Consider the following 20401-nt stretch of genomic DNA (forward strand, 5'->3'; position numbering starts at 1 on the left):
TAGGGGTGCGGTAGGTCGGGAGGCCGGACTGAGCGAGCTCTGGAGCTTCGGGAGTGCTCAAGAAGTTCGGGCTCAGCGCCAGCGAGGAAGGCGGGCTCCCCGTGGAACCCTTTTCGAAGTGGGCAACCCAGAGGCATCGTGGGAAAGAGTGGCATTCCCGTGGCCTTGTGGGAAACGTAGTTTTCCGAGTTGTCTCTGGCTACCCTCCCCCCAAGCTTTCCACTCTATTTTGAATGTGGCTCCCCTGTGCCCCTTAATATTGATCACCTCTACCTGCTGCTTAGAGACCCATAGCTAAAGATCTAAGTTATGCTGGCCAGAAATTCAGTCAGATCCAATTGATGTAAGGATAATTCTCACAGTTATATGCCTCAAACAACACTTAACCTGAAAACTGGCCCCTTCTGATAAATCATTTATTGTTTCCATGTCCCTTTGATGGCTTACAGACACTTGGTGGGGTGTGGGACCTGTCTTTTTCTGTTCACTCACCCCCTCTCAACTGGAAAGTTCCTGATTTTGCCCGCAATTAGAAATCAATATCCTGGTTAATTGTTTTCTTCTAACTAACTGGTTTTATGTGATTAATTATTTTTAATGCATGAAAGTCCCTGTGTTTGGGGTCCATGCCTAACCTCAGGAGTATGGTCCTGTTTTATTGGGTAATTGCCATGCATTGCTTAATAAATCGATGTGCGTGGGTTTTTGAACCTTTGTTTCCTAGTCATTTCATCATTCACCTGTCACACAGATTAGGAACTGAGGCAAACAGGGTTAAGTGACTTGCCCAGGGTCACACAGTAAGTGTCTGAGACCTGATGTCAGCTCATGCAGATGAGTCTTCTGGATCAAGCCTAGTATTCATCTTGGGAAAAGAACTGGATCTGGGGTCAAAAACCTGGGTCCTCTTTGTCCCTTCTGTGGTGTTGGAAAAATTGCTCTAGACCTCTTGGTCTCACATTTTTGTGTAAAATGAAGTACTGAACAATGGGATCAATAAAATCTCTCCCAACCCTCAAATTCCATGATTTCTAAAAATGAATTCAAATATAAACCATTTGAACTTATTTTTTGTATTATACATGAATGTTTTGTACTTTTTGACAAACATAGACTTTCAGTAGTTTGTCATCTGCTGTTGGTTTGTGAAAAAAAATTGAATCTGCTTTGTTTTTCCTTTCTGCAGTGTAGTTGACATGTTAACATGAAACAATGAGGAGGTTTTTGTTGCTTTATGCTACACAGTGTGGACAGGCAAAAGCCATAGCAGAGGAAATAAGTGAGAAAGCTGGCGCACATGGATTTTTTGCAGATCTTCACTGTTTGAGTGAATCTGACAAGGTGAGAGATCATCACCCAGTAACTTTACTTAGATAGGTGAGTGAGGAAAAACCCAAGTGTCCTGCTTCCCAGCATGTTTTGTTTACCAGTCTACTGCCTGTATCCTTACTTTTGAAGATCATGGGAAACAACATTAAATTTATAATAAATTGACATTTTAGAAGGCTACATTCCCAAGAAGTTTTAGAATATACTTTGTTAAGAAAAACAAAACAACAGAAAAAAGGTACTTGTATGTGTGTGTGTGTTTGTGTGTGTGTGTGTGTTTGTGTGTGTATCTGTATCTATATTTAGATAGATAATTGCTATTTCAGTTGTTTTTCATCCAAATGGACATGGAAGGTCATTAATTTCCTAGTCCATGGTAGTAAAGAACAAACGCTTTAGCAAGTTGAGATAAAGAAATCTTAATTTTATTACTTTTCAAAAAACTTTTTTAGTATCCAGTTTTATGTGTTTCAAAAACAATAAATAAACTTGGAGGGGAAGGGAAATTCTTTGTAACAATTTGAGATAACTAGAGACAGTGGATTGTACCTTTTGTAATGTATAGCTTCCTAATATTTTTTAAAAGGGGAGAACTTAATGGATTCTGCTTTTGTAAAAAGCAATAAATGCTGGATTTTGAACTTCTTTAAATTTTTCTGTTCATATTATAGGTATTAACTTAAGAACTTTATCCCATTTTGTAACAGTTAACTTTGATGAAATACAGATGTAATTACCTAAAACCTTTTAGATAGACATTTTTATAGGAAAATTTCAGCTGTCAGAATTCTTAGATACTAAGTTCTTCTGACTAGCCAAATTTCCTTAACCAGACCTTTTAATTTTTATCTTTTTTTCTCCCTTTTAACGTAAATCTTTCAAAAGTAACTTTTAGTCTTCCTTGCCTTTTTGTGTTATGCCATCAATGGCCCTGGATTGAAGTCTCACAAACCCACTAGATAGTAGCAATGCCCAGTGCTTTCAAGGGCTCTTGCAGTGTTTCAACTGGTAACTCTGTGGGCAGCTTTCAGAGAGCTGATATACAGCACTGCATTTATGCATCAGAACGCTTGCAAACATTAGTTTTGATGAAAACGATGGGGAATTTCAGACTACTAAATGAAAATACAAGAACTCCCCAAGCAAGGGAAGGATATCAGCAGGATTGTTTGTCTCTAAGAAGACAGCATTTAACTTGATCAGAAGTAAAATATAAATGAAGCTTAGAGAGATCCAGGATTCTTGGCTCAGTAAGGGGGCAGATGAAATTCATTTTACACTGGTAGTATCAATCCAAAGTACTTCTATGACGCACTAAAAGCTGTTTGTAGGCCAAAGACCTATGATGCATCTCAACTCTTTAGTGCTGATGAAGCCACACTGATCAGTGGAAAGGACACGATCATGTAGAGATGGACTGAACACTTCTATATTGTTCTCATTAGGTTCCTCTCCTGTGGCAAAGTTCCTGGTGTTGATTCTAAGGCAGAGGGTTCCAGTGCTCATAGAAGAGCTTACTGAAATCTTTCAGGTTATATGGCAAAAAAAGATTATCTCCCAGGAGATCAAGGATGCCTCCATGGTCCATCTCTATGAAGGAAATAGGTTATCCTGTGACAATAAAAAAGGGGTCTCTTTCCTAGTCATTGTTGGCAAGACTGTTGCCAGAGTCCTTAATTAGCTGATCTTTCACCTGGAAGCTGGTCATTTACCCAAGAGTAAGTGCAGCTTCAGAAAGATTTGAGGAATGCTTGATATGGTATTTGCCAAGAGGAGAACAGAGGTCTGCACACAATATTGGTCAATCTGACCAAGGCCTTTGTTACTGGCAGTTGTGAGGACTTGTGGAAGATCTTGGCAAAATTTGGTTGCCTGGAGAAGTTCGTCAGTTTCATTCACCCGTTTCTTGACAGCATACTTTAATGGGTTCTGGATAATGGACAGTGTTTTTATGCTTTCCCTAGTCACCTGGGGAGTGAAGCAGAGCAGTGTGCTTGTTCCCATGCTTTTTAGCATGATTTCAGTGATGTTACTAGAAACCTTCAACATGGACAAAAATGGTATCAAGGTCAGCTGATGGTGAATTATTTAGCTTGAAAAAGCTACAGGCCAAGACCATAGTGGATGGAGAGTTGCTACAAAACGTTTTGTTTGCAGGTGATTGTGCACTCAGTGCAGTCTCTGAGGCTGAGATGCAATTCAGTATGGATTGTTTCTTTGCTGATTGTGCTAGTTTTGCCCTGACAATTAATACCCAGAAAACAGAGGTTTTCCACTAGCCAGCACCTTATCATCCATACATGGAACCATTGGTTATAACAAATGGGGAAATTTTGAATGCTGTGGATAAGTTCACTTGCCTTATACTTTTCAGGAATATATATAGATGATGAGGTTGATGCATGCATTGCCAAAGCTAACTTAGCATTTGGGAGGCTCTGAAAGAGTGTGTGAAGAAAGAGGTATTACACTGCTTACCAGATGGAAGGTCTATAGAACCATTGCGCTGATCTCATTGTTGTATGCCTGTGAAACCAGGACAGTCTGCCAACACTGTGCCACGAAACTGAATTGATTCCATTTGAATTGTCTTACGAAGGTTCTGAAAATCACTTTGTGAGATAAGGTACTGCTAACTGAGGTCCTTATTTGAGCTGAACTGCCATGCACTCAAACTACTGCATAGAGTTCAATTCCGATGGGCTGGCTGGCCCCGGTGTCTGAACGTTGAACATCCGTTTGTCTGAAAAGCTGTTTTGCAAAGAGCTCACACAAGGCAAGCTCTTGTCAGAAGCAGAGGTCAGAAGAAGCAATACGAGGATGCTCACAAGGTCTCTCTGAAGAACTGTGGTATCATTTGTAAGACATGGGAGACAGTGGCACAGAACCTTCCAGTATGATGTGCCCTCATCAAGGAAGGTACTGTGTCCTATGAACAAAGCAGAATACAGTATGTCATAAGAAACGTGAGATGCACTCAGTCATCTTCCAAAATGGACTGTTTGTGCCCAACCTGTGGGGGAGCCTTCTGAGTTTATGCTGGTTTGATCAACCACAGTCAGGCATACTGTACATTGATCCTCATATAGTGATGTCATTTTGTTCACTTTGAGAACAAAGGGCAACAATCAGTGGCACTGGATTGAAATCCCCCAAATCCACTACAAAGTAGAGAGGCCTCGTGCTTTCTTTTTTTTTCTTTTTTAATTATTAATTTTTATGTTTTCAGTTTTCAACAATCACTTCCATAAGTCTTAAATTTTCTCCCCTTCCCCCCTCCCCCCTCCCGAGACAGCATTCAGTCTTATATGGGTTCTACACATACATTCTTATTAAACACACCCTGTGCTTTTAAGGGCTATTGCAGTGTTTCAGCAGGTGATTCTTTCCTTTCCCTCATTCCTCGTCTTTCCCACTCCCTCAATCTTGTTTTCTTATTTTGAGAGTTTTTATCAGACTTTGTTGCCTGATCCTTCCGTTCAGAAATGGATCTTCATGTCCTAGTTTGTTTTATGTTTATATCATGTCTCCCCAATTACATTATAAGCTGCATGAAGACAAAGACCATACCTTATGTACTTTTGTCTCCTTCTGACTAGCACAGTGCTTCTCACATAATAGTAAATGTTTGTTTAATTGAATGGTCTGCTGTTCTCATGGCTATAGTCATACAATCCCTGTAGAAAGTTTTATGCGCCATTGTTAGTGGAACAAAAACGTTCATAAATGAGAAATGTAAATAAATGTAATATTACTATTTTATGACTTAGGGTATTTGAGCAAGTGAGGAAGGAGGATAATTTTGTGTGATTAAGTATGGGAAGATTGTGATTATTATGGACTGACCAGAAATAATGTTCTAAACTCTTCTAGCCTCCTTTGACATTTTATATCTTTAGTAGATCTATTCTTAAATTCTACCTTATAAAAAAAATTGTGCTATCAGAGAAACACACTTGAAAATATTATTTGAGTGTTTCATCCCTTGTGATATAGAATTCCTGAAATACAAAACAATAGGTAGGAGAAAGTCTTTTAACTTCATAATGACTTGTTATTGAGTGCTCTTACTTAATAGCTGTTTGAGCATCATCCCATGCATTACTGATTTTTAGAAGCAGAGAAGGTATGGCTAATACCTTTGTGTATGTAAAATAAAAAGTGTGACAGAACCAAGGAAAAAACTGTTGAAGCAGATTCTTTAGTCTGATAGTTATAAAAGTATAAACATCCTAAATTTTACTAAAGGAATATCCTTGTGTTTTTAGTATGATTTAAAAGCAGAAAGAGATCCACTTGTTGTCGTTGTTTCCACGACTGGCACTGGAGATCCACCGGATACAGCAATCAAGTTTGTGAAGAAAATTAGAGACAAAACTCTGCCACCTGATTTCTTCTCACATCTGCGGTATGGATTACTGGGTAATGAGAGATCATTTCCTCTTGAGTCATTGTACTAACACTAATTTCAAGACGAATATAAAAGCAAAGCCTATAATTCTGTATTTTGAAAAGGTTGAACACAAAAACTGAAGAAAATTTATTTTTCTAGGCTAATCTAAATTAGTTTTTTTCTTATACTTGGAGAAAAAAGTTGAAGGGTATATTGATTTAAAACTGCTATCCAAGTGAAATATTTAGTATGAAATTTCAATTTGGAACTTGTGTTTTGGTGTTCATAATTACCAAACCATTACCACCTGGATGTTTTTCATAAATAAAAATGTCCCTTAAAGGGAGATAGCAGTACTGTGTGGTTCATTAATATTTTTATATTTAGTCACGGACTTAGCATCCAGAAACCAACGATTTGCATGTATTGGAAGCTTAATGAAGGTTTAAATTAAATTATTCTTACCTTCTTGACAATTGGGTGGGGGTGGAACACGCAAGTGTGATCTTTGTGGGAAAAGTCCCTCTATTCTAAAATAATTCCTTTATTTATGCAATTGAGCTGTGTTCAGATATTCTTCTCTGCAATGTGCAAACTAATGGTGAAGAGAAACCTTTCAGAAAGGGGACCTAACTCAGTCTCGGGAGCCATATTCTTCAGTCAATTACACAGGCCTAGTTAAGTAGACAGGAGTGTCTAAGAGGAGAAAATGATTGAGCTATGTCGTCCTAAATGCTCCTAGCCAGCTCACTGGAGCCTGTATGTACATCGATTATGCGTACTTTCAGGTTAGTCTGTAAAGTGATAATGCAGAGGAATTACTGGGCAGCAGTAGCTGTTTTAGCTCATAAACCCCAAGAAAGGTAACATACTTACAAAGCTTGCTTTGGTTGGTGCTTATCATATTCTCAAGCATGACTTAGTGCTTTTCAAGGATGACAGGAGCTCTGCTTGAAGTTCCCACTGAAGAGTTCAAATTTTTTCATTTAGAACTTTGTCTTATGGAGCAGATCTGGAGAAGAATAATTGCATTTAGACAAATCATGATGAACAAAAAAAAATTTGTCTTTCCCTCAAGTTCCTAACAACAGTAGCAACAGTAAGTTTTAAAATGACTCGGATTTCATGGAAAATAACTGAAGGAATCACTTTCAGAGCTAAACCCAACTTAACAAGCAAATGACACTACTTATGAAGACAATTTAAAAAGCCAAATAACTTAATGCAAACTGAATCGAGACAAAGAACTACCATGCTATAAATTTTAGTGGGACTTTGCCTTTCCCACTCAGAACTTACCCTACCACAAGAAAATGTAAAAAGAAATTAGAGTCCCTGGGGTGTTACTCCATCTCTGTTTGACAGACGGAAAGAAGATAAGGTCATAAGTTCCCATTCCACGAGTGGTTTTCCAAAAGGGTGTTCCCCATGTCAATATAAACTTAATAAGATCTCTCATTCTGTTAAGCAGTATTAACACCTTATTAAATTGGATAAAAACTTTTTTCAAATCTTTCTCAATCTCCTGTGCTGGATCATCATCTCTCTCCCACTCACTAATTGTTCCAAAGACTTTGTCCATGGGCATCATATCTCTGGTTCTTTGATAATCCCATTAGCCCCCCTGGGTTCAGTTATCATCTCTGTACAGATGACTTCCAGTGTATGTTATCCAATCTTAGTCTCTTTTCTGAACTCTACCCCACATTACCCAAATGCTTATAGTAGTCAGGGATTCTTAACCTGATATCCATGAATTTACTTTATTAAAATTTTGATCATTTCAGTATGATTGATTTTGTTCGTTATCCTCTTTTAAAAACATTAATCTGAGAAGGGGTCCATAGGTTTCACAGGACTGCGAAAGGGGTCCATGACACAAGAAAAGTTAAGAACCCCTGAATGTATGTTCCTTAAGTATCTCAAAATCAACATATCTAGATTTCCTCAGTTCTCTTAGGAGTACTATCATCCTTCTAGTCACCCAGCTTTGCAGCCCTGCGTTGATCCTTACATTTCCCTCACTCTCACTGCTCACATCCAGTAAGTTGAAAAGTCTCTGCCAAAAAAAAAAAAAAAAAAAAAAAAAGTAGATTCTGTCTCCACAACTTCTTTCATGTTTGACTCTTTTTCTCCATTCACGTGGTCTCTACTCTACCTTTTGGATGGACTATAAAACAGCTCCCTTGTTTCCGGTAATTCTCCATTCTAACTCTTATCATACATCTGTCAGATTCATATTTCTAAAGCATAGCTTGGCTCATTCTACTCCCCTATTCAGAAGTCTTCCATGGCCCTAGTATTTAAAACCCTTAAGTATCTAGCTCCCATGGACAATTCTAGTCATCTTTAATCCTCTTTCAGTCAAACTGGCATGCTAGCTGTCCCCACATAGGCCACTCTGTCTCCTACCTCCTTGTCTTTGCCTAAGTTTGGAATGTGCCTGTATGGAATGTACTTCCTCCTGACTTCTGCCTAATAAATATTTGGAAACTTGAATTTAATTCATATACATTTATCAGGATCTCCATGCCAAGATAACCCTTCTCTTTTTACTCTTCTGTTGGGAGACCCTGCTGTTTCCCAGAGCTAAGGCCCAGCAAGCAGGCCCTTCCCTGAGCTTGGCAGAACAACAGTCTTTTCCCCTCACCCTCTGTCTGAAGTCAGCCGCAGCAAAATCCCAGAACTGTTTCACAGCAGCACCTGTAGTATTCCTTTTCCTTCATGAAGCCCCATTGTGAATCAAACTTATCTCGTTGTTGCTGTTACCCCTCATTGTCAGGGCTACAGCTCATAGTCCTGCATAGCTGTTGGTATGTATGTTGAGTTTTGCCCCCATTAAAGTGGGACCCCACCACATATGTCTAGTTTCCCTACTCCAGTGGCATAAAGAAAGCTTTTTGCATGTGACCATTATTAGCTCTTTGGTTTTATTTGGTTATTTCAGAGTTAACTGTGGTTGCCATAGCTTGTGTGAGTTCTCTGGTATTTTTAGAGTTAACAGCAATTACATAACCTCTTTGACTCTTCGGTCTTTTGTTGACACATTTTTTTAATTGGTGCATTTTTAGTCACTGTCATTTTCAGATACATCCATTCCCATTCTCTTCCCAAGGCATCCCTTGTTTTTTTGTTCATGCAAAAGCTTTTTAGTTTCATGTCATTGAAATTGTCTGTTTTACCTTTTGTGGCTTACCATTATCTGTTGTTTAATTAAAAACTCTCAGGAGTCTGAGCTCTATCTTCTAACTGTTCTATGGTATCACATTTTAAGATTCAGGTCACAGGACTATGTTGAACTTACTGTCTGACAGGGAATGTTTTTCCCCTGTGTAATTTATATTCTTGAGTTTATTGAATGCTTATTGAATTCATTTGTTTTTGAATTCTCTCGTTTTAACTAGTACCAAATAGTTTGGATGGCTGTTACATCTTTCCAGTATAATTTAAAGTCTGGGAGTACTATTTTTCCCTTCATTGTTATGTTTTATTTTCCTTGTGATTCCATACATTTTGTTCCTCCAGATGAATTTTGTCATTTTGTCTAGCTCTATAAAGGAGTTAATTGGTAGTTTGGCATACAACAGGGGTGAGGAACATGGAGCTTCAAGGCCACATGTGGCCCTCTAGGTCCTCAAGTATGGCCTTTTGACTGAATGCAAACTTCACAGCACAAATTCCTTAATAAAAGGATTTGTTCTGTAAAACTTGGACTCATTCAAAAGGCTGAACCCAAGGACCTGGAAGGCCACGGGTAACCCCCCCCTGGCATAGCACTAAATCTATAAATTAACTTGGGCAGTATTGGCAAGACTCTACCATGAGCACTTAATCTTCTAATTATAGAAGACATTTTTATAAAGGTGTTTTATAATTGTATTTACCTAAGTGCTGAGTGTGCTATGATAGACTGATACCTAGTTAATATTGTGCATTTTTTAGTTCTTTCAAATTTCTTTTTCTACTATTTCTTTCACTGTTTTGTTGCTGCTATGTGGAAATGCTGATGACTTTGGTGGATTTATTTTGTGTCTCACTGCATTATTGGAAGTTACGTAGTAGCTTAAACAAAATTTTTTTTGCCTACATTTGGCTTTAGTTTCTTTTTCTTGCCTTAGTCCTTGCATTTTTGGAACTGTCAAATTATAATGGGGAAAAAGTTCATCCTTGTCCTTATTGAGGAAGTTTTTAGTATTTACTTATTGTAAATGCTAGCTTTTGGTTTTAGCTATGTAGTTTTTATATTAAAAATGTACTTTATGTGCTTGTGCTTTGTAGCATTTTTAGTATAAATAAATATATATTGTCAAAGGTTTTTCCTGCATCCATTGTTATAATCATACGGTTTCAAATTTTCCTTTTATATCCATTAATTTAATAATGTACCATTTTTGCATCCGTAGAATAAATCCACCTTAGTCTCTGAATAAATTTTTTTTTGTATAATATTTTATTTTAAAGTTTTGCATCAGTCTTCAGTAATGAAATTGCTGTTTTGTTTTCCTCTTGTTTAGATAAAGGAATATCTTCAGCTCATAAAAGGACTTTGATAGAATATTTTCTTTCCCAGTTTTTGAAAATAATTTGATAGCATATGTATTAATTTATATTTAAATATTTGGTAGAAATTCACTAAAATTTAGAGAGTAGCTCTTTAAATATTTCACATTGCATGCTAATTATTCATTCTGATTTTTTAGGTCTGGGTGATTCTGAATACACCTACTTCTGTAATGGTGGAAAAATAATTGATAAACGACTTCAAGAACTTGGTGCTCAACATTTCTATAAAACTGGGCATGCAGATGATTGTGTAGGGTAAGATGATTTTTATCTGTCCATATTTATTTTAATCATAAATGACAGAAGGAAATATTTTTATTAAATAGTGTAATACTGACTCGTTTTTCAAAGCCGCCAAAAGCGCATTTCTCCACTTACTTAAATCCTGTTGATCACTTTTTCATCATTTTCAGTAACTGATATTTTTATACATAAGACCGTTTAACATTACAGTGATCTCTCTTCCCTTCCTCCCCCTTCCCTGTGACTGACTCCTTCAACTATCAGCCCTCTTTCATCAATCAGTCTGTAAGCATTGATTAAGTACCACCTATGTGCTAGGGTTACTGTAATGAACCCTGGTAGTCTACTTCCTTTGTAAGTATCCGGATTGGATTTATACTTCTCTATTTGGTCTAAATTCAAATATTCATTTTTGCATAAACCTGATTACGACTTTGACACTGGTGTCCTAGATAAACCTCTTTATTCTTATATCTGTTTCCAAAACAGTTTTATCAGCATATCTCCTGGTTCATGTTATTCTCAAAACCCTCTCTGTCCTTAACCACAAATCTAAATATAAACATTCCTTTCTTTGTATTTCAGCCTAACCATTTTACTGCCATTCTACCCTTTCCCTGAAAAAATTAAAACATCTCAAAGAAGTTACCCCTGATGCTTCACCTAATTTCAAAGTTCCCAATACTGTGCACGTCAATAGGTCTTTTTAGTTCATTTATGTATTTATTTATTTGCTGAAGCAATGTTTTTTAAGTTTTGTCTTCCCAAAAAGTTCAGTGACAGAAGTGATGGATAATCAGACTTTATGCCATATGCCTTATGAACATTATGTCAGTGATGAGACAGATGTCTTTAATGTGCCCATTTTCCAAGTAAGAAACTGTTCTTGCATAGTCAGTTAACATCATTCATTAGCACTTATGTTGTTGCTTGTTTTAAAATATTACAGATCTTTTAGAGGTGATATTTCTGAAGTACTGACATTGACATTCTCTTTTGTGAGTATGCCTAGGCATTCCTATTGCAATGAGTTACCCATAAATAGCTTAAGTTTTTTTTTCCTTTAAAGTAATAGTTGATTTAGAGAGGCATTGTGAATTGGATTAAGTTCTTGACTTAGGAAGACCTGGGTTCATATCACATCTGACACTAATTCTCTGATTGTGGACAATCACTTGACCTTAATTTTTCTGAACACTAGCTAACTTTCTGAGACTCCCTCCCAGTGGAGGGAGTTCCTGCACTGACTAAATCTCACGCCTTTTATTTATTGATGGGAATAGTTAACTAAGCATCTCTTGAAGGAGTCTTGTATTTTCCAAAACATTTCTCCTTTGGGTTCCTAGTATATTTCTGCAACTTGAGAAAAGAGATTTTATGTTTATAAGATTTCATTTAAATAAATTTTCATTGGTGTTATTTATCATGAGAGTTTGTCAAGTTCTGTTAGTTATGTCCAGTTCATATGTATCCATTCAATAGAATGTGAATCTATCTTTGTGTTTGATGTGTCTTTTTCTCTGTAATGATTTTGCAGTTTAGAACTTGTTGTTGAACCATGGATTGATGGACTTTGGACTGCCCTCAACAAACAGTTTGCGTCAAGTGAAGGAAAAGCAAATATGACCAGTGATATCAGTACCATACCTGACGTCTCCTTACAGACTGATGGAGTTAAGCCAGAAATATTACCCATTGACTCACAAATTGCACTTCTCAAATTGGATGACCCAGGGAGAAAAGTTTCTGAGACTTCAACACCAAATATCACCAGTGTTCATTCAGGAACTTTAATTGAGGATTTTGAGCCCTCACTTACCCAGTCAATACCATCCCTTTCACAGTCTGCTCTTAACATTCCAACATTACCTCCAGAATATTTAGATGTCCAGTTTCAGGAGCCCCTTAGCCAGGTAAGAAATGTGGCTCTGATGTGTTACAGATTTAACTACAAATTAATTACGAATGATATGAAGGAAGACACTATATGTAATCAAAGAAATCACTGAGAAATAGAAATTTGTATAGAATGGTTTTACATATCTACATAGTTGTATCTAATGGTAGCCATTTCTAAGATAAGGCAGGGTAGTGGAAGATAAGGAAAGAAAAAAAAGTTACATGATAGATTGATTATATATTTAAAAGGAATAATAAGTTGTACATGGTAGTTTTGCAGTTCCATGTGCAATTATCTTTTTTTCTATTCTGTTGTGTTATGGAAATGCTTGTTTTATTTCTTAAGTTCAGAATAAAATAGATTAAATTTGAAAAAGAAAATTCTGGTGGCTGGATGGTTGTATAACATTAAATTAGTTGTATTGATGCTATTAAATGCCTGAAAAATAATTAGTAATTACATTAACTGCCATCTATGTAAATCTTCTAATTCCATTTGTTACTCTTAACATTTGTGATAAAATATCATAAAATTTCTTTACAGATATTTATTTTGCTAGTAAGATTAATTCCATAGCTCAAGTTGGAAGGATAATAGTGCTCTTAGTAAAAAATTGGAAATTCAGATGAGAGGAGACTTTGGAGCAAAAGTATGTGAAACGAAGAGAAAAAGGAGAAGTTAGTGTCGAATGTTGTTTCAGTTTTGAAGTTTTAAGGAAAGAAAAGTACAATTTTCGTTCACAGGGAATATATTTAGTTCTAATTAATTGATGATAAAACCAGGGAACGGTAAGATGTGTGTCATCTATCTGACCATCTGTCTGTCTCTTTAACTCTCTCTCAATCTACCTGGGTCCCTTTTGCTCTAATTTGGCCCATATAGGTTTTAACCAGGAACTGGTTAAGTCCATTAAGGTTTTACAGAACCATTTTGATGTCCTTTCCACATGGGACTTATCTAGGGTAAGCATACCCTATATTCTTTAAGTACACAATTATGATTCATTTAAATAAAGATACATAGAGGGATTGCTGTATTTCTTTTGGTAATTAGTGATTATATCAATGAATTCATTAGTTCTCTGACTGGTTACTTTTCTACACATATTTAGAATTGGCAATCACTACTGTATAGAGGATAAGTAAAATAATCAAAGGGCTATTTTTTCATTATTAAATTTTATTTTTAATTTATGGAATAAAACAAGCATTTCCATAACAAAGTATAGTAAAAAAAGACAATTGCACATGAAACCACAAATCTACTATGTATTAGTTGATATTCCTTTCAAATATACAACAAAATTTTTATGTAAATTCCTTTTTTTCTTCCCTCCAACACCCCCTTGCCCTAGAGATGGCTGCCATTAGACACAAATAGATATGCACATGTAAAATTATTCTATACATACTCCTGTTTGTCATTTCTTTGTCTGGCAGCAGAGAGCATCTTTCTTCATATGTCCTTTATAGTTAATTTGGGTATTTGTAATAGCTAAAATAACTTATTCGTTCAAAGTCATTCTTAAAACAATATAACTGTTACTGTGTACAATGTTCTCTCAGTTCTGCTCATTTCACTCCTCATTATTCCATGCAGATCTTTCCATGTCTTTCTAAAATCAATGAGCTCCTCATTTCTCATAGCACGATGGTATTCTATCACAATCATACATCACAACTTTTTCCACCATTCCCCAAATGATGGATATCTCCTCAGTCTCCAATTCTTTGCCACCACAAAGAGAGCTGCTGTAAACATTTCGTTACATTATAGGTTCTTTTCCTTTTTCCCTAATTATCTTTGGAAATAGACGAAGTAGTGATATTGCTAGGTTAGTAACTCTTTGGGCATAATTTGAGATTTCTCTCTAAAATGGTTGGATCCATTCAGAATTCCACTAATAATGATTTAGTGTCCCAATTTTTCCACATCCCTCCAGCATTTATCACTTCCCCCCTTCTATTATTTTAACTATCTGGTGGGTATAAAATGATATCTCAAGGTCATTTTAATTTGCATTTCTGTAATCAATAATGATTTAGAGCATTTTTTCATGTGACTAAATTGTTTTGATTTCTTCATCGGAAAACTGCGTGTTAATATCCTTTGACCATTTATCAGTTGGGGAATGACTCGTGTTCTTATAGATTTGGCAAGAGTTCTTGATATGTGTGAGATATGAGACATTTATCTGATAAATTTTCTATAATAGTATTTTCCTAATTTTCTGCTTTCCTTCTGATCTTGGTTATATTTGTTTTATTTGTACAAAAACTTTTTAATCAAAATTATCCATTTTACATCTAAAGTCATTCTCTGGTTCCTTTTTTACACATACTTAGAATTGGCAATCATTACTGTATAGGTAATAACTAAAATATCTCTATATCTTGTTCATAAATTATTCACCTATCCATAAGTCTGTTAAATAATGTTCCATGTTCTGATTTTCTTGTGAAATCTCTCTTTACATTTAGGTGATGTATCCATTTTGGTAAATGGTGTGAAGATACTGGTCTATACCTAGTTTCTGGCATACTGTTTTCCAGTTTTCCCAGCAATTTTTACCAAATAATGAATTCTTATCCTAAAATCTTAACTATTTACATTTGTCAGACGTAAGATTGTTATATTTATTTTCTGCTGTATATTGTACGTCAGCTCTATTCCATTGATCTGCCTTTCTATTTCTTAGCCAGTACAGATAGTTTGGATAATTACTGCCTTATAATATAGTTTAAGGTTTGGTACTGCTAAGCCTCCTTCCTTTACTTTTTTTTTCATTGTTTCCTTTGATGTCCTTGACTTTTTACTTTTCCAAGTAAATTTTGTTAATGTTTTTTCCTAATTTGGTAAAAAAAAAAAAAAAGATGGCAATTTAATTGGGATGGCACTGAGTATATAAATTAGTTTTAACAATTAATATTTCTCCAATTATTTAAATCTCACTTTATTTGTATAATTTTTTTTTCATAATTTTGTTTATCTAGTTCCTGGGTTTGTTTTAACAAGAGTACTCCCAGGTATTTTATACTGTCTAGAGTTATTTTAAATTGAGTATTTTTTACTGTCTCTTCTTGCAGAGTTTTGTTTGTGAAACATAGGAATGCTGATGATTTATGTGGATTTATAGCAGGATATAAGCATCCTGCTACTTTAGTAGAAGTATTAATTGTTTCAAATAACTTTTTAATTGAGTCTTTGGGATTTTCCAAGTATATGAACATATTGCCTGCAAAAAGAGATAGTTTCTTTGCCTCATTCCCTGTTCTGATTCTGTTTCATTTTCTTTTTTTATTGCCATTGCTAGGATTTCCAATATAATATTGAATAATATTGGTGACAGTGGTCATCCTTGTTTCACACCTGATCTTACTAAAAAATTTTCTAATTTATTCCCATCACAAATAACTGTTGATGGTGGTTTTAGATAAGTGCTTTTTGTCAATTTAAGGAAAAATTCCATTTATACCAATACTTTCAATTGTTTTTAATAAAAGTGAGTGTTGAACTTTATCAGAAGCCTTTTCTGCATCTATTGATATAATCATTTTTTACTTGTACTATTGATGTAACCAATTATGTTAATGGTTTTCCTTGTATTAAATCATCCCTGCATTCTTGATATAAATCTCACTTGATCATAATGTATAATCTTTGTAATATATTGTAATATATATTTCCTTTTTCTGTTTTGTTCTTCCTGATTTAAGTATCACTAATATTTTTATTTCATAAAAGGAATTTCATGGGATCCCTTCTTATTATTTAAAATAATGTATTTATTATTCAAATTATGTGATCTTTAAATGTTTATAAATCCATCTGGTCCTGGTACTTTTCTCTGAAGAATCTCATTTATGGTCTATTCAGTTTTTTTTTTCTTTTTGTCTCTTTTTTTAATGAAGTACAAGCAAAAGAAAGGCAAAAAAAAAATTAACAGAAGGTAGAAGTACACATTCTGCTTTTAAAATTCTTGACAATTTTATGATGTGTCACAGGTACAAAGGACTTAGGAAACAACATAAATTAGGCCATCATGGAACTGATACGTAAGAAGACTTGAAAGTTCTTGTACACATGTAGTTGGAGTCCTTGTCATTGCTATCCTACACTTGTAACAATATCTGGAAACACTTTACTTTTTATTCCAGTTTATTAAGATCTACATACTAGCTTCTCTAGTCAGAAATATATAGGATGTTCTTTTTTTTAAAAAATGTATTTTATTTTTAATTTATGGAATAAAACAAGCATTTCCATAGTATGGAATAATAAAAAAGATGATTGCACATGAAGCTGCAAATAATTGATGTACATCTTGCTATCCCTTTTAAATATGTAATAAAGTTATCATGTAAATATTCTTAAAACAACATTGCTGTTACTGTAGCAACGGTCACTTGCTTCTGCTCACTTCATTCTTCACCATTTCATGCAAGTTTTTCCATGTCTTTCTAAGATCATGGAGTTCATAATTTCTTATAGTGGTATTCCATCTGAACCATATGCCACTTGTTCAGCCATTCCCCAGCAGATGACTATCCCTGCTATTCCCTTTTCTTTGCCACCACAAAGTGAGCTGCTTTAAACATCCATTCACGTTCAAAGGTAGAACTATTTGTGAATTTCCCTGCATCTTAGTTTTTACTCACTACTTTCCTTTTCAGCCTCTCTTTTACCCTATCCCTGTTACCTTATCTTCTCTCTTTACCCTCTTATTCCTTAATTTATCCTCGCCTCTAAAAGTCCCTCCCTTGTTTTCACTCCGCCCTCCTAATTTTAATCTACATTCCCTTCTAAAAGGCCCTCCCATAGCATATTCCCTGGTTTTCTCACCTCTCTACACTTTCAGAAGACTTGTCCACCTTCCAGGTAAGGTTCCAACATTACCAGCCCTTTACTCCCACCTGCTGCCTCTGTATTTCTTCCTTTTATGACCCATTTTTATAATATAGTTGCTCTGTTTTACCTTTTCCTACCCAGTTTTGGTTTTTAGAATCATCCCATCACATACAACTAAGCCCCAACTTTTTTTTAAAACTATCTTAGTAATGATGACAGTTTTAAGAATACTGATAACATTTTCATATATATAATATGTAAACAGTTTGACCTTAATGAGTGCCTTATAATTAATCTTTGTTATTTTCCTTATATTTCTTCTGGATCTTTTATTGAGTTTTCCATTGAGTTCTGATCTTTTTGTTACAGATACCTGAAAGAACTTAAGTTCATCAGATGTCCATTTATTTTCATTCAGGATTATACTCAACTGTGCTGGGCAAGTTATTCTTGAATGGAACCCCAGCTCCTTTGCTCTTTGAAATAATATTCCAAGACCTATGGTCTTTTAGAGTGGAAGCTGCTAGATCTTGTGAAATCTTTACTGTATTTCAGCAGTATTTTTCTGTCTTGTTGCTTGCAATAGTTTTTCCCTAACCTGGGAGCTTTGAAACTTGGCTATGATATTCCTGTTAAGATTTCCTCTTGGGATATCTTTCAGGTTGTGAATGGTAGATTTTTTTTTTCCTGTTTCTACTTTATTTTCCTGTTCTAGAACCTCAGGGGAATTTTCCTTAATAATTTCTTGTTAATATATATATCCAGATTCTTTTCTTGATCACAAATTTCAGGTAGTCCAACAATTTTCATATTGTCTCTCCTCTATCTGTTCTCCAAAGCAGTTTTCTAATGAGATGCTTCAGATTCTCTATTTTTTTTTCTAGTTTTATCATTTCTTGGTGTCTTAAAACATCATTTGATTCCTCTTGCCCTATTTTAGTTTTTAGTGAATTATTTTTTCCTTAAGATTTTCTATCCCTTTTTTCCAGTTGATTAACTTTCTTTTCATAGTTTTCTTTGATTGCTTAATTTTTTTCTTAATTTTTACTTGATCTCTCTTATTTTGGTTTTTAAATTCCTTTTTAAGTTCTTCTAAGAACTCTTTGGGCTTGTGACCATTTCATGTTGTTCTGTAGGGGAGGAGTGGCTTTTTTACCGCACTGTTTTCTTCTGAATATGAACCCAGATCTTCTTTTATACCAAAGTAGTTACCTATAATCAGGTTCTGTTTTGAAAGAATTTCATGACAGCATGACTTCAGTTTTTCTAAAGTGGAGAATGGTAACTTGTAGGGTTATCCCTGTCATTTCCCTCAGGGAAATGATGAAATGACTGCAGAGTGTTAAAATCATTTGGATAAAAGTCCATATGTAAATGAATAATATTCTCATACGTTTCATTGTTGTCATATTTCATCAGATAAAAATTCTCTTTCCAGGAGCAACACCAAGTATCTTTTTCTCCAGGGGATACAGTTTTCCAGGTTCCCATTTCAAAGGCCATTCAGCTTACTAAGAAGGATGCCATAAAAACCACTCTGCTGTTGGAACTGGACATTTCAGTGAGTGGATGACTTTACCTTTTCCTTTCATTTCTGGTAATTTCATGTTAAGACAACTTGAGAAGCAAATGAAATGATCAGCTGGTGCTTTTTTGCTCTTTTTGCTTATATTATTCTGAGAGGGAGGCCTGTGATGGCATTGGGAAGGGAGACAATCCTGAAGAACATAAGATGTGAGTTCAGAAGATGAGCATTTCTGTTCCTCCTTTGTTACTTTCTAGCAGTGATACTTTGGACAAATCACATAGGCTTTTAAGTCCTGCTTCCTCCATCTATAAAATGGAGATTGCCGAACTAGCTTTCATATAGAAACATTAAGAAAATCTTTATTTCACCTAATTCAATGTTTGCCTAAATTTAGAAACATTTTATATAGATAAATAGGTGATCATATATTTTTGTTGCAAAGCTTAATAAAGTTACACTTATCTGAGTTTATTGCGACTTTAAAATTCTTTTAGCAGAATGAAAAAAGTTTTTTTCACCTCTAACCTTTTAAATAAAAATGGTTATATGCTTAGCTTTCCACCACAATCTAAACTCTTTTACTTATTGGTTTTATATTTATCCAGAATACAACATTTTCCTACCAGCCTGGAGATTCCTTCAATATCATCTGTCCTAATGATGCTTCAGAGGTACAAGAATTACTTCAGAGACTACAGCTTTCAGAGAAAAGAGAACATTCTGTTTTATTGAAAATTAAAGAAAACAATAAAAAGAAAGGTACAGGACTCTTGTTCATTAGGAATTTGGAATGATGCTGTTTAGTCTGGTCACTGCAGAAAGAAGTGAGAGAGAGTAAATGGAAATTTATATTCCTTGAGTTTTCTGGGGAAATTATGAAAAATGTGAGGATCATTTTGGGTCTCATCACATTTGGATGGCCTACATAGTTAAAAATGCAAGTAGATCAAGTTACCTGAGAATAGATACATGGATATGTGTAGCCTTCACCCTTTTTGTTGTATTCTATTGGAAATGAAGGGTCATTTTATTGAGCTAGTTTTGTACTTTAAAAAATACTATGGCATACTATTGTACTAAAAGATGACTGCTAGGTTGTTAGTTTTCATACAGATACACGTGAATATGTCTTGATTAGAAGGAGCTGATTATCTTGTCTGATTCAGGCATTTGCTGCTTCCTTTTTTGCTGTCCATCCTGTGATTTGTACTGTTGGTCATCATTTGTATGTGAATATAAGGGCAGAGGAAAAAAAAAGAATTGAAATATTATAATTCTAGTTTTAATTAGTAGTTTCAACGGGTATTGGTGAAAGAGTATAGTACTTTATACGTAATGGCAGTCAATACAGATTTGTTTACTTGAATCACATAAAAATGGTAAAACTAAAGATGAAAATTACTAGTTTAGAGAAAGCCTGTGTCCATTTTCTTTTCTTTTTTTTCTTCTTTTATTGGCAGATTTGGGTTGAAATACTTCTTTTTTTCCCCTCTGTATTTATGTAGATCTTTTCACCTGAGAAGATCATAGCATCATAATGAAAAAGTTTGTCTTTTAGCAGGGTTGTGAGATTTTCTGTCAGGACATTGAAAACATA

General features: G+C 35.0%; 1 protein-coding gene across 2 annotated transcripts in view; it reads left to right on the forward strand.

Moving 5' to 3' along the window:
• Window positions 1-20401, forward strand: part of MTRR (5-methyltetrahydrofolate-homocysteine methyltransferase reductase) — a 42686-nt gene that overhangs the window by 294 nt on the left and 21991 nt on the right. Inside the window, exons 1-7 of one of the 2 annotated variants that reach the window (XM_072605401.1) lie at window positions 325-343; window positions 1187-1341; window positions 5598-5751; window positions 10423-10540; window positions 12066-12441; window positions 18715-18837; window positions 19410-19563. In XM_072605401.1, coding sequence (XP_072461502.1) covers window positions 1213-1341; window positions 5598-5751; window positions 10423-10540; window positions 12066-12441; window positions 18715-18837; window positions 19410-19563 — 1054 coding nt within the window. In that variant the 5' untranslated portion in view covers window positions 325-343; window positions 1187-1212. Of the gene's footprint in view, window positions 1-324; window positions 344-1186; window positions 1342-5597; window positions 5752-10422; window positions 10541-12065; window positions 12442-18714; window positions 18838-19409; window positions 19564-20401 lie in introns of those variants that run through there. The other variant, XM_072605400.1, reaches the window with a different exon arrangement.

Source organism: Notamacropus eugenii, chromosome 4 (assembly GCF_028372415.1).
Source record: "Notamacropus eugenii isolate mMacEug1 chromosome 4, mMacEug1.pri_v2, whole genome shotgun sequence".
Lineage (NCBI taxonomy): Eukaryota > Metazoa > Chordata > Mammalia > Diprotodontia > Macropodidae > Notamacropus > Notamacropus eugenii.